At 34.7% G+C, this 15,209-nt stretch overlaps 2 protein-coding genes across 2 annotated transcripts; one reads left to right on the forward strand and one right to left on the reverse strand.

Moving 5' to 3' along the window:
* Positions 1–3: 3 nt before the first annotated feature.
* On the reverse strand, positions 4–6,226 carry LOC143576323 (protein arginine N-methyltransferase 7-like; the record flags this gene model as incomplete). Its single annotated transcript, XM_077060436.1, has 11 exons — positions 5,832–6,226; positions 3,982–4,210; positions 3,776–3,901; positions 3,237–3,401; positions 2,684–2,802; positions 2,533–2,615; positions 2,210–2,457; positions 1,106–1,342; positions 953–1,026; positions 165–258; positions 4–45 (listed from the first exon to the last, which is right to left on the reverse strand). Coding segments are annotated over exons 1-11 (1,722 nt in total), but the record flags the coding sequence as incomplete, so codon positions are not given.
* Positions 6,227–7,180: 954 nt separating this feature from the next.
* Positions 7,181–12,466, forward strand: LOC143576324 (bifunctional adenosine 5'-phosphosulfate phosphorylase/adenylylsulfatase HINT4-like). Its single transcript, XM_077060437.1, has 6 exons — positions 7,181–7,252; positions 7,328–7,374; positions 10,237–10,313; positions 10,398–10,464; positions 11,342–11,419; positions 11,958–12,466. The coding sequence occupies exons 1-6, from the start codon at positions 7,184–7,186 to the stop codon at positions 12,040–12,042; spliced, it is 423 nt and encodes a 140-aa protein (XP_076916552.1). The 5' UTR covers positions 7,181–7,183; the 3' UTR covers positions 12,043–12,466.
* Positions 12,467–15,209: the final 2,743 nt, after the last annotated feature.

A 15,209-nucleotide genomic window follows, 5' to 3' on the forward strand; every position in this document is an offset into this window, starting at 1 on the left:
AAAACCTTCAATATCCCCTAACGCACGACGGCTTCTCCAAAGATCCTACACTTTCACTTCCGTTAAACAACGAAGCTCAAAAGTACAAAATATTCACAACTACTTTTATAAGAAACATACAAAAAGGTAACCACTTGTATATTTTGTAGTTTGTACGTGCTTACCGGAAGAGACATTGCACACGCCTTTAGAATTCCTTTGCATGGCATTATGCACACGTCATCCGATAACATGGAATCAAGCATCGTTCTTTTGCTCCTAAAAGCCATTTCAAAGTAAGAAACATGTGTAAAAATTATAAGCTTTTGTATTATAATATTAATAGGGCTGGCAATTTATACACGAGACACGAATACACGACACGTACCTATACGACTTTAACAGGTAATAGGTAAGGCTTAACATGTTTCGTGTACTGAACGGGTAGACACGAATTTACCTGTTAATTTTAGTGTCTAAACAGGTAAAATACCTGGTTAGATTTTTATAATTATATATATATATATATATATATATATATCACTTATCACACTTCTCGCTGTAAAAAAACTTCTGAAATGATCAAATACCTATATATATATATATATATATATATCCTAAACCCTAAATTCCTAAAACATTCTCACTCTCTGTTTCTCAGCCGTCACCACTCACCAATCACGAACATCCCTCTCCGGCTTTTGTTTCACTAAACAGGTTGTCAAATATGTGTTTCTAAATAGCTATTATCGTGTTTTATCGTGTATACCAGGTAGTAACAAATATGTGTTTCTAAATAGCTCTTATCGTGTTTTAACGTGTATACCAGGTAGTAACAGGTTCGTGTTCGTGTTTGGGATACAGGTACACGATAAGTTTTCGTGTCGTGTACAGGTATACACATTTCGTGTTCGTGTCTTATCGTGTACGGGTATACACGATATGCCAGGCCTAAATATTAATGCAATCTTACCAAAACTGCAGGCCATGCCACGGAAGCATCCCATCAGCACCAAAGTAAAATGGTTCCGCTATCAACATATCAACCTATACATTATAAAAACTAAAAAGTATCACAAGTGTCGTTAAATTGTTATTTTAAGAAATTGAAGAAGCAAAAGGCAACCTTGTTTTGATGAGTATCATTCATGGTCAATTGTTGTTTCCTCGTGTTAATAACGCGTACTCGGTCCATAGAGTAACCATTTTCATCGGCAACCGCTTGCAAGTATTGGGAACCCTTATCACCGATACCAGGAAACAATGATATTATGTGTGATGTTTTAGAAACACGAGCAGCAGCAACTGATAAGAAAACACTATCGTCTGCAATGACACATAAAGGTGACTCTTTCCCTTTCAACTGCAATCACATTAGATCTTATTAGAATATATATACACACACAGACACATATATAGGATTGGAATCGTATGAGACCCATTTGGAAATTGAGAACTTTGAGAACCATTTTGGAAAAGAAAATAATAATAATAATAATACTCCCTCCGTCCCATTATAAGTGTCATAGTTTGATTTTTCAAGTCTTTCTTGTTTAACTTTGACCGACAATATTTTTGTTTGTGTTATATAATACTTGATGTAAAATATATGAATGGATTGGGTTTTAAATGTATTTTACATTGATATAATTTTCATCAAGTATTATATGACACGAACAAAAATATTTACGATCAAGGTTGCAAAAGAAAGACTTGAAAAGTCAAACTAGGACACTTATAATGGGACGGAGGGAGTAATAAATATATAAAGCCAAAAAAATGCAAAAATACAAAAAAAAAACAAATCGTTTATCTAGCATCACGGTTTTAAAAAAATAACTCGGTTTAGCTGAATTATGCATATATGTATAATACTTATTTTTTCAATTTTAAACACGTATGTACATACATGTTATTTTTTATACACATATGTAAAAATAAGATAAATGATAATGTACATATGTGTATATTATGTAAGTAGAGATTAAATGATAATATACACATATGTACAATTAAATTTGTTTACTTTTTTTAAACCGGAATGCTCGATAAACATTTTTGATTTTTTTACTTTTTAAAAATTTTTGTTTTTTTTTTGTTTTATAATTTTTATTTTATTTTCGTAATAGTTTTTGAAGGGGTTTTTTTAGTGGTCCAAAATGATTCTCAAAGTTCATATATATATATATATATATATATATATAGAGAGAGAGAGAGAGAGTGCATGTACAGCATAGTTTAAGGACTTCAACATGGAATGTCTCCACTGCTTATCTCCATAGATGACAATTCTTTCGGGTGAGAGAGTTATGTGTGAGTCTTGAATGGTCAACCGATGATGATCATTAAATTTATATGAGATGCTAATATCTGTATGAGTAGCATCCATATAAACACACTCATCTTTGCAAACCGGTAAACCTTTTCCTTTTGTAAACCACACACACTGTTTCCAATGATCACACCAATCCTTAGTGCCTACAAACGTACCACTACAAATAATATATACATGTGTGTTTCGCATATAATAACCAATAAAACAAGAGAACTTACCAGAATGTGAAGACGGACTACTTATCCATTTAGGAGATGTGGAATAAAAGATCTTTCCTTCCTTATCAAGCTGAAGCACCCACCTAAAACATTAAAAAAAAAGTTAAAAACAAACGCACGTCTCGAATGACTAAATATGAAAACAACATACCATGAAATAACCGCATGAACTGTACCATCACGAGTTGGCTTTATATGTACTCGTGTTTCTCCATTGCTCTCGGGTCGTTTCCAGAAATCAAATTCAAAAATTTTGAACGGTTCCGAAAGCTGGATAATAATAATAACATATGTTCATAACATACCGAATAGACATATAAACTATGCAAAGGAAATCAATCAATCAATCAATCAATCATACCCAGTGGAGTCCCACCAATAGCAAAGCTATAAGTAGGATCTGGGGAGGGTGGGATGTAGGCACACCGTACCTCTATCCAACGGGATAGAGAGGTGGCTTTCAGAGAGACCCTCGGCTCTTGACTACATACGTATGCGGCAATATAAAAGGAAATCGAAGTTCAACTATAGTATAATTCATAGTAGCACGTAGTAAAAAATGATAATACTATATATATATATATATATGAAAAGAAAATACCATAATGGTGTGTGACCAAAATAAGGTAAATATAGGCCCCTAAGGTATTCATTTCTACCATAATGCAAAGGAAATTAATGAAGAATATATGTTCATAACATACCAGTTGAATTTCTTCACCGAATGCATCACAATGCATTGCAAACTGTTGAGGTTTGACTTGTAAAATACACTCCTTTCCTTTTGGAACAAGACGAATCCCGTCAGCTACATTTGCTTCATTGTTAAATAGATCATGTAACTTCCATAGATACGTGCTTTCCACTAACTGGTGAAAGAAAATAATAAAGTGAAGACAGTATTATTATTATTATTATTATTATTATTATTATTATTATTATTATTATTATTTTAGTAGGATCGGGTCGTGCACAGTAACTCATCGACGCCAAAGAACTGTAAATTTGTTTTTAGTAGGATCGGGTTTGCATTCAAAAGGGGGTGGCGGCGCAGCTTGTTGCCCGTTTATCCACCCCTCTATTGTAATTGGATCATTTTATTTAATATATGAATGGACCTTAAAACAAAACAAAAAAAAAATTAAAAAAAAGTTGAAATATATATATATTATTATTATTAATTTATTATTGTTATTATTATTATTATTATTATTCACAAGTTTGCACAATTCTTTATAATCACCTGGCCATAAGTAGTCGCTTTGTAAGGAACCGTCTGGTAATTTTCGACCAGTAGATTATCATGTGCATGTTGAAGAGTCGGGATTAGACCTTCACCAAGGAGTTCCGAGTCAAGTATCTCACTAACCTCCATTTACAAAACAATAATCAATTAATGTTACTTTTATTATTATTATTATCGAACTAGAGGTTGCAAAGTATACTCACTAGAACATCAGCACGAGAAGCAATGTCAACACCAACTTCTAGTTCATCTAATCTCTTATTAAGAACGCGTATCTTATGGTTCATGTTATTGGCACGTAACACCTTCTTCATCAGTTTCACCATCGGAAGGTACGATTCACATGCTGTGACTGTTCCTTTAGATGATGATGATGCGGCATCAATGTCCATAGCCCTTGCAGCCATCATGGATAGCAAGCCAGTTCCCGATCTACACAAATCATGCCAAGTTCAAGCTTATTCATATGATTACAAGCATGCTAATAACCAATTTTAAATCAATAAAAGATTAGCCACTGCAAACATACTCAAAACCTACAATCTTCAAATTATTCATGTGAATACATGCATGCAGATAACCAATTTCAAATCATTAAAATATTAACCTCTGCAAACATACTCAAAACCTAAAGTTTCCAACTTATTCATGTGAATACAAGCATGACATTAGCCAATTTCAAGTCAATAAAAAAATTAACCTCTGTAATTTTACTCGAAACCTACAATATCCAACTTATTCATGAAAATACAATCATGCTGTTACCAAATTTCAACAGACACAGAAGCTGAAACCACTACTAATTTCACCAAACTTGTAAAAAGATCAGATTTTTAACAGACCCAAAAGCTGAAACCACCACTAATTTCACCAAACTTGTAAAAAGATTGGATTTTTAACTGACCCAGAAGCTGAAATCACTACTAATAATAGGCAGTTAATGCGGAAAATATCGGATATCGGTAATTTTAATATTATGTAAAATTCATAATTATAGCAATTTTAGTAGTTTACACTTTACACTAATTAATCAGTTTAATCTCCTCCTACCATTAACAAATTAACCTTTTGCAACTTGCAAAAAACATTAACATTCGTAGGAAGTAGGAACTAATTAAGACTTAAAACACTAACAATGAACATTAAAAACTGATAAGTAAGACTTAAAACGGGAAATATCGGGAATATCAGTGATACATTGGTCAAATATAGATCCAATATTGGTCAAATATCACCGACATTATCGGTACCTATATTTTCAAAGGGACTACTAACCGATATATCGTATATCGGTGATATCGACTGCATAGATTAATTTCACCAAACTTGTTTAAAGATCAGATTTTAAACAGACCCAGAAGCTAAAACCACCACTAATCTCACCAAACCTGTAAAAGGATTACATTTTTAACAGACCCAGAAGCTGAAACCACTACTAATTCCACCAAACTCATAAAAAGATCATATTTTTAACAGCTGAAATCACCACTAATTTCACTAAAACTCATAAAAGATCACATTTTTAACATAACCAGAAGCTGAAAATCACTACTAATTTCACTAACAATCAAAAAAGATTATATTTTCAACATACCCAGAAGCTGAAACCACTACTAATTTCACTAACATTCAAAAAAAGATCACATTTTTATCAGACCCAGAAGCTAAAACCACTACTAATCTCACTAACATTCAAAAAAGATTATATTTTCAACATACCCAAAAGCTGAAACCACTACTAATTTCACTAACATTCACAAAAGATTATATTTTCAACATACCCAGAAGCTGAAACCACTACTAATTTCACTAACATTCAAAAAAGATCACATTTTTAACATACCCAAAAGCTGAAATCACTACTAATTTCACTAACACTCATAAAAGATCCGATTTTTAACATACCCAGAAGCTGAAATCACCACTAACTTCACTAAAACTCATAAAATATCATCTTTTTAATAGACCCAGAAGCCAAAATAAGATATTTAACAGACCCAGAAACCCAAATGATGAAATGGGTTATTAACTTATTATTCCATGTATTACATACCCAATATCCAAAACACAAGAGTGTCTGTTAACAGCTTTATCAATGGCCAAACAATAAGCTCTGTTTCTTGGGGCATCATTAAGCATATCAAGGTAAGAAGTGGTTGCTAGTAATGGTTTAGGTGACACGTCATCGACTTGTTCTTCTTCAATAACTATCCATTCTGAGGTACCGTTGACCGGGTTGACCTTCAGCTGGAACATTAGACCGGTTCTCATTGTCCGAGTTGACGGTTTGATTGACGGACCGGTGAGTGTACGGACGATGGAGATTATGTGAGTTAGGGTTTTGTGGTGGTAATGCATTAGTTTCCGGTGGGTGGTTTTCACCGGGTTTAGTTGGTGTGGATGTCGGGATTGGAGTGGTTATATGGGTCGGGTTTGATTTTAACCCGGTTTATTACTTATGCACATTTGGCCCTTTTACTCATTTCACACCTTTTAGAATTATAGCTTTGATCTTTATTATTCTTTTAACTTACATCAATTGATTTATATCTTTTTTTCCTATTAAAAGCCTTAAAATATTAGTTTTAAATTCGGAAAAAGGTATAATGACGTTAAGTTTTTTTTAACGGGGATCACTGTAGGTCAACATTTTCAAATTTGAGACCACTAGTGACAATAAAATGAATATGGAATTTTTTCGGCCAAGACTGTTTAATAGTGATTATTAAAATCCAATAAACCAGAAAGATATTGCCATGTACTTATATGGAGGAAGAAGAGTGAAAATGTGGGGAAAACGTATGTGTGTGTGTGTGTCTATATAGGGTTTGGATCAAATACAAATGTAATAAACGTGCTAATTCTTAGAATCAAGTAGAGTAATTATATATACAAGTAGAGTAGGGTAATTATGTAACTATATCATAGAGTAATTATGTTATTTATTTTGATGTAATTACATAAATGATTTATGATATAATTACATAACTACTCTACTCTACTTGATTCTCACGTTTAGCACGTTAACTTCATTTGTATGATAACCTTCACCATACTAATAAAATACTTGTTAATTCATGTAACAAGTTATATAAGCATAAGAAAAGTAAAAGACTACAAGTAAGAGCATTCATAACTGGTGGTCTATATTTATATGAGTGGATTTTTAATATTATATGCGAGTGGATGAGAGAGAAAAAATTATTGTTCATGAGTAAATTTTGGAAAAACATTAAAACGCTTCTTATTGACGGAGTGAGAAAAGATAATGATAACGAGACGAAAAAAAAAACTGTAAAGTATCTAAAGAGTAAGGGCAAATTCGGTATAGTAAAAAACGTTCTAACAAAATCATCATAGGAAGGAGGATTCGTGGTGGAAGTAACTGGTTCCGGGCGGCGGATAATGGCGGCAGCGTGCATCTTCTGCCAGATTGCTCGATCTCCGACCACCACCACCACACTCCTCCACACCGTCAGATTCTCTCTAGCTTTCAATTTTTTTTATGTTTCTTGTAATTATTTACTATTATTATATTTGGTTTTGCAGGATGAGAAGGTTGTTGCGTTTCAAGATATTAATCCTTCTGCCTTCAGGTACTCAACACCCAATTATTATTATTATTTTTGTTTTTACAATTCTCGATTATTTACGTTTTTCTAAGGTGGTTGTTTGTGTTAACGAATTTAGTTTGTTATGTTAGTTAGGGTGGGCTCCGGTACAAATAAAATTAACATACTAAACATACAAATAACTAGAGTAATTACAGTTTTGAACTAGAGTAATTATGTTATAAAAAAATAATATACTGTAATAATAATTACTCTAGTTCAGAAGTTATTTATACATATTTACTCTAGGTGTTTATACAGTTCTCACGATTAAGAGTCATTTGTATTTGATCCAAATTCTATGTTAGTTACTGATCAGTTAGAGTGTAATCAGACTCGTGTTACATTAGTTAATAATAATTAGTATATAGGATTTGTTAATTATAGTATTTTGCTTCATTTCTGAAAGCACTGTTAGGTTTTGAACAACTATGTTAGATGATTTATTCTCATTAACTATTTTACTGTAATTTGGGCTACACAATTGAGACCATTCGTTTGGAATTGCAGAACCCACGGTCGCCATAATCTGATATCGAATGGTAGGACTTGGAAGGTTGAGATCAAGGCCGTCTCCAAGAATAGTTCAAAAATTTTGGGCTGAAAGCGAAAAAAAAAGTTAGGCCTTAAGTAAAAGGGTTTTTTTTAGTTGGGTTTAAACTACTAAATTTTTAAATGGGCTTTGATTTGTGTTGTGCAAAAAAATCAATTTATTATAAATATGGGCTTAAACGAGTTGATAAAGAATACATTTTATTTTTCAAAAAATATTGATATATATATAAACTTTTATTAAAAAAAAATCAGGCCTACCGGGGTGATCAGGCCGGGGACAGTCGACCTCACTGGCGAAGGTTCGTTAGGGCCGAGGGTCCCCCCCCCCGGTGTTTTTACCTAGTAGTGTAAATTTAGCCGTTTTCCGCCGAAAATTTGAGCCCGCCCCCCTTCGTTTGTGAAATTATGTATACATTTTGAATCCCCCCCCCAACGGTGTCTTAGTCCAAGCCTCGCCACTGGTCGACCTCCCCGCCCCCCTTCGTAGTTCATAGTCGGTGCTGGTTGAGATGGAGTTTTGATTTAAACTTGCTAAAACATTAGATTAGGTGGAAGATGAGCAGTTGCTGGTCACCTTAGGCACTTGTCGGTATGAATTGTTTTAGAAAGAGATTGTTTGATAAAAAAAACTCAATTACACGGCTGTTTGTGAACTAATATGCACGAACCGGTGATTGTGACCGTTTCACATGTTTAACAAAAAGGTGAGTTAGTTAAAGAGTGTAACTGTAAAGGTTAACTGTAGGGATGGCGAATATGACCCGTTCTTCAGTGAATAGGTTGATTTGGGCAAAATAAATTTGTATACGGGTTCATTTGGGTCACCTCATATCAGAAATAGGTCAATGGGCATCTCCAAATTTGACAATGGGTCAAAACGGGCGACTTTTGTGAACTTTAACTTAAAATGGGTCCAAATGGATTAGCATCATCCGCGACCATTGTTTGTCTCAGCCACCTACTCCTCATCGCTGATATCACCGTCGCTTCCACCGCCTCTACCATTATTGACACTACCACCACCCCATGATACCATCGCTGCCATTGACATCGCTGACGCCAGTATCGCCACCACCCAACAACACCGTCACCACCATTGACACCACCACCGTTGCCTCTGTATCCGCTCCTATCCTCGTAGTTGCCACCATCGTAGGCACTGGGACCACCACCGCTGCCTCTGTCTCTGCCCTTATTGTCGCCGTCATCACCACTGTTGCCTACACCAATGCTTAGAAGTTGTGTTGCACCTGCATTCACTTTCGACGAGAAGCAATTCTGGTGATGCTTTTTATACTCACTGGGTAGGCGTTACCAGTTAGCAGCATGTATTGTGTGCATGCATTGTGTAGAACTAATCTATTAATTACCTAGAGGAGTTGTTCATCAAGTCCTACGGTTAGTAGTTCGCACTTCATCTGATCCAAAAAAGTTTGTGGTTTAGATTGTTTAAATTCTAAAACGTCTCATTTCGACCCAAGCCAAATTTGGTCAAAACCAAATTGACATTTTTTTTTAAAAGCAGCCTGTTTTGACGCAAACATACTTTGCTCAGAACCCGTTTTGACCCGAACCCATTTGACCCGTTACTCTACTCGTCCAAACCGCCTGTTATACAAAGTATAGACAACTGGCTTTTCATGAACCACTGCAACGTTTTCATGAAAAAGATGTCAACTAGCATGTATGTGTGTATAACTGTATATAATGAAGTAACGAACTTGGCAAGAGAGGATGAACAAATGATTTTAAGATCTGCTGCAACCAAACTCATGTATAAATATTACTTACATATTCTCCATTTTTGCTCTAAGTTTTGCGCCTTGCCTTTAATTATCCCCAAAGTTGATTTTGTGCAACCTAAGGCAATATAGGGTCGAAATACTTTTTCCTTTTTGGAAAGTGGAGTTATACACGTTTTAAGGAAATTATCTAGGATACTTATGATTACCATGTAATCTTTCCAACACCTTGAACATAGATGGTTTATTAGGAGTCAAATTAATATTAATCATATTTTTGTGAAAGCAGGTGAAAGTGGCAATGGACTTAAGTAGTTATATATGATGGATACCATATTACCATGTTTGTTTATCTGTTGTTGCCAGTTGCCATAGCTTCGGGTTTTTTTTTTCAACTCTTATGATAAGTATTTGTATCCTTAGAACACCTTAATGCTTTTGGCATATTAATTCTTGTTTTTCACTTACGCGGGGCTGTATTTGCACGCAACGCGATACACCGTTGATTTTATGAGCCAACCTTATATATATAGCTTAATATTTTTTACAGGCATTACTTGGTGATTCCGGTCGAGCACATTTTAACAGTCAAAAACCTTCAAAGGAGTGCACAAGACTATTCTTTGGGTATTTATTTTTTTCAAATTAGATAGCAACAAAGTTTTTACCCAATTTCCAAGATAAGTTTTAATTATTATCTTCTTTTTCTAGTCAGCCACATGTTAAACGTTGGGCAGACGCTGCTAACCCGAGACGCACCCGATTCCACTCAGTACAGGTAGTTTATTTCACAAACGAATACGTCTGATTCATTTCAAATCATAGGTGGCAATTATAACCCATTCTTCAAAAAATGGGTTGTTGATTCGGGCTAAAGTAAGTTGTATATGGGTCTGTTTGGGCTTACATATGAACCGACTGTCTGAATGCCATGTAGGTTTAAACCTTAGGAACATAATTAGAATCTTTTTCTTAGGGGTGTGCATGAAACCGAAAAAACCAAACCGAATTAGAAACCGATGGTTCGGTTTTGAGTTTTATTAAAAACCGCAACGTTGGTTTTGGTGTGGTTTTGTGCTTTTAGAATAACCGAAATAACCAAAAAAACTGTAATAAGCGAACCGAACCGACCTATAACTATTTGTTTAATTCTTTATGTGATTAATAATAATAATAACAATAATAAAAAATAATATTGCTCTAATAAATGTGCATCGTTTATGTTGAATTTCTTTTTGGTTGAATCGTTTATGTTTTATCCACTTGAATAATTTTTATATTTAACATTTGCTAATGAATTTATGACATTTTATTTATAATTTTGAACGTAGGCACCTATATAGCTCTTAATATTCTGTGCACAAATAAACAATATTTTGTTAATCATTATTTAAAAAATATATATATCAAGCCCAATTCAAATATCTTGTGTCAAACTTTTTTTGGCCCAAAATACGAGTAGAAAAACCGAAAGAAAACCGAATTGAACCCAAAAACCGAAACCGAACGGTTTTGAAAAATCAAAAAACTGAAAGTTTGGTTTACGGTTCGGTTTTAGCCCAAAACCGCACCGAACTGCACCATGCACACCCCTAAGTTTTTCTGCATACAAATTCTTTTTCATCATTACAATGAATCTTTTTCCATTGATTCAGATTCGGGTTTCATCAGCCTCCTTTCAACAGCGTAAACCATCTCCACCTTCACTGTTTGGCACTTCCGTATAAACCCAGGTGTGCACATTATTAATTAATAGAGTAAACTGCGGTTTTCGTCCCTATGGTTTGTCCAAGTCTGCGGTTTTAGTCCAGTAGTTTCAAATTTGCGATTTCCGTTCCTATGGTTTCGTTTCACCTGCAATTAAACCCGAATTCATTAATCCCGTTAAGTCTGGTCGTTAAACCGATCAACGTACCCTTCACATGAGGGGCAGTTTTGTCCTTTTTTCCCCAAATACACCCCAGCCCCTCACGTGAGGGGGCTTGTGAATTACGAATGGGGTTTATTTGGGGAGAAAAAGGACAAAAATGACCCTCATGTGAGGGGCGCGCTGATGGGTTTAACGACCAGACTTAGCGGGGTTAATGAATTTGGGTTTAATTGCAAGTGAAATGAAACCAGAGAGACGAAAATTGCAAATTTGAAACTATTGGACTAAACCGCAGATTTGAACAAACCACAGGAGCAAAAACTGCAGTTCACTCTTAATACTAATAACAAATGTTTAAAATTCCTAGCATATCAGTCTAATCTTGAAAACACTAAAACCAGGTGGAAAAGGGTGAAATACTCGTCTTTGGGACCGTTAGGCGGATTTATTGAAGCCAATAAACTATTGGAAAAATTAAAGCCATAAATAATAATCAACTCACTCTCATTAGAAGCTTTATCAAGGTGTCACATATTACTATATTTGGTGCTAGGCTTAGGTTACTCCAACCCAAACACCATAAAGCTTCACATGTAGAATATGTGTTGCATATATAATGACAACTCATGATGAACTTAATGTTGTCCTACACAAAATGATGTTTATCTAGCAACTTACCATATATAGCACACATCCTTTATTTTTTTTCTTTTTCGTTTTTTTTTCTCATCGGGTTATTTGAGCGCGGCCATTTTTGTTTTTGGAACTTTTGTTTATATGTACACGCGCACAATATGTGGAAGCTTTGGTGTTAGCCATGTATTTTGTGGTAGGGTTGTGTACTTCTAGCTTTAATGTGTAACAATATCACATGTATGGTGTGTAATTGCACCTAAATACAGCTCATATAGTCTGATATGGATATATGCAAGCTATTGTTTGGTCACAGAGAGTTGGTATTAAATAGGAAACTTGGACTTTCTATTTGTTTGGTAAAAACCAAGTTATGGGCTCAACTTGATAAACGAAACACCAATTCATCATAAGCTCGATGGGTCGGCCCAACCGGCTTTATTGACTTGAGGACCTTGATGGGCCGGCCCAACCCGCTTCATTGACTTGAGGACGGGAATTAAGTTCAACAAATGCTTCTAATAAAGAAATCCAATACTCATTATAAATAGTAAAAGGGCTCATCTAGAGGAAATAGAATCCCAATCACCCCCCCCCCCCCCCCCGGGTTGTCACCCGCCATCACTGTTTTCTTCACAACATTGCCAACGGATGTTAAATGTGCTCCGTTTGTGATTAGTGGGTTAAACCTTACTGAACCTCCAAGAATCGAGTTAGGTCATGAAACTAAACACGATTCGCATATTCATGGGTTATACTATTTGTTTGATCCACACGTCTTTTTATATATTTTTACTCTAAATTTATATATTTACAACGAAGATACTATATAACATTAAACGTTAAAATTTTTCTCAAAAAGTAGTTCAACCAATGATTTCTTTCGATGCGGTCCAAAAGGAGTATGATGTAAAACGTTCACAAAAGTAAATTGACAAAACATCAAAAGGTCTTTGATTTTCAAAACTTTTCAAATTCCATTTCATTTCTACTACCCACACTGTATTTAAAAACGATATCTTAAATGATATCATCCATTGTTTCGTTTTCTTTTCATGGTGATATCAGAACCACATAATAAGAGCATTCATTTCCAATAAGACGGCTTGGTATCAGATCGTTTCTTTCAAAGCTTCCTTCATTTGTTCCGTTGTGAGATATAAAAACGAATGCATCATTACTTGCATGTTAAAAAACATACTAAATCAATGATTCAACAAATTTATGATGTCTAAGAGCTAGGACATTGATCAAAACCTCTACCAATACTAAAACAAGTCATTAAAGAAATTACGAAGCTAATACTTAAGGATATGTATAGGCTTCTGAAAAATTAAAAAGCAGAATATTTAAAGATAAATCAATTCTTTGATTTTCAAAATACATCTTAAATTCACTCTTCATTTTTTGTAGTATTAATAATAAGGCAAATTGGATTTTTAATAATCCTAATTAAATATTATTGGCCGATAATAAACCTCACTTAGTTTATTCCCACCAATAGTCCCAAATTTTAAAAAGTTGGTTCTCAATGGTCCCCCGTTAAAAGAACCTAACGGCGTTGAGTTTTTTTTCGAATTTCAAACTGAATTTTTAGGGCTTTTGATCGGAAGGAAGATATGAGGTGATTGATGTAAAACTTAGCTCAAAACGATGCTCTAAACGGCTTGATTAGTGCTTCAAATCGAGTGTTTTAAACTTCAAATTAACAAAATTATGTTGTTTGGGGTATCATTTCGAGCTAAGTTTTACATCAATCGACTTGTGTCCTCCTTCCGATCAAAAGCCCTATAAAATAAGTTTCAAATTCGGAAAAAACTTAACGCTGTTAGGTTATTTTTAACGGGGGACCATTGATAACCAATTTTTTTAAATTTGGGGCCACTGGTGAGAATAAACTAAGTTGAGATTATTACGGCCAATAGCGCTTAGTTGAGATTATTAAAATTCAATTTGCCATAATAACAAATGTTTCAAATTCCTAAAGCATAATCATAAATAATAAATTCATCAATGTACCAAGTAACTTATAGAAGCACTTCTAGAGTTGCAAATACTCATAAACATCCCTTGATTGTTGCATTCAGTTGATGTATCGTCAACACTTGAACGCGCATTTCTTAATCTTCGATACACGAGTTAACTCGTTGATTACACAAAGAGATGATATAATATCAATCAAAGTATGCTAAATGCAACATATTTGTTTATGTATGTGGACTCCATTCAAAAGACAAATAGAATTTATGGTCCAACTAAAATTTGGCAGTGTAGAAGAATGTCGTTGCAGGAGGGGTATAGAGTTTGTCACTTTGTATTATGTGTTATCATTAAACGTAGGCCTTTGTAGAAACTACTAGAGATGAAGTCGCCACCGTTAGGACGGAGGAAAACGACTTAATACCCCATCATATTAACTGTACGTGTATGTTTTTTACATGTAAAAAGTGTTTTGGTATAATGAGACGTTTAAACCATTATATATTAGATTGTTATGATACAAACTATCTTTTTGGATGATCTTGATTGTTAAAAGTCCTCGTCTTTTAATCTGGACTATTGAAAGTTATATGAATTCTTCTAGGGTTCTGAAGAAACACTAAGTGACCCCGGGCAGATTATAGGTAATCTGGGGGCTAAGTAATGTTTCCCACGAAGGTTAGGTCCAGCAGAGTAAGTTGTACTTCAGGGAACCTGCAAAACAGACACCGTAAGCTCGTCACTGAGAAGGGGGGGGTTCCTCCTTGTGACCACCCTCCGGCGTGAGAATCAGTCTATATTGCTCTTTGAATATAAAAGTGTATGAATACTATTAGAGCAGTTATCAAGTAAGTTATACGAGATAGTAGATGATGAAATGATAATACCATTTGCTGTCTTTTATAGCCGAAGGTGGGTTTCCAAGGGGTTTAGCCGGCCCAACACGCTACCAACTGTAACCTATGCACGTGCCCTACCTGTGAGTGGTGGATAGGTAGCGGCTGACACAGAGCAGGCGTGCCGTGCACTCTTCGTCTTCT

Source organism: Bidens hawaiensis, unplaced genomic scaffold (assembly GCF_021521415.1).
Source record: "Bidens hawaiensis isolate Kalapana, Puna unplaced genomic scaffold, B.hawaiensis_p1.1 tig00028071_1, whole genome shotgun sequence".
Taxonomy (NCBI): domain Eukaryota; kingdom Viridiplantae; phylum Streptophyta; class Magnoliopsida; order Asterales; family Asteraceae; genus Bidens; species Bidens hawaiensis.

Bases quoted from the DNA above. Each gene is read 5' to 3' on its own strand.
- LOC143576324 (XM_077060437.1), top strand. From the start codon at position 7,184: ATGGCGGCAGCGTGCATCTTCTGCCAGATTGCTCGATCTCCGACCACC. The intron at 10,314-10,397 runs GTATTTATTTTT...TTCTTTTTCTAG, and splicing joins TGCACAAGACTATTCTTTGG to TCAGCCACATGTTAAACGTT. The intron at 10,465-11,341 runs GTAGTTTATTTC...CCATTGATTCAG, and splicing joins CCCGATTCCACTCAGTACAG to ATTCGGGTTTCATCAGCCTC.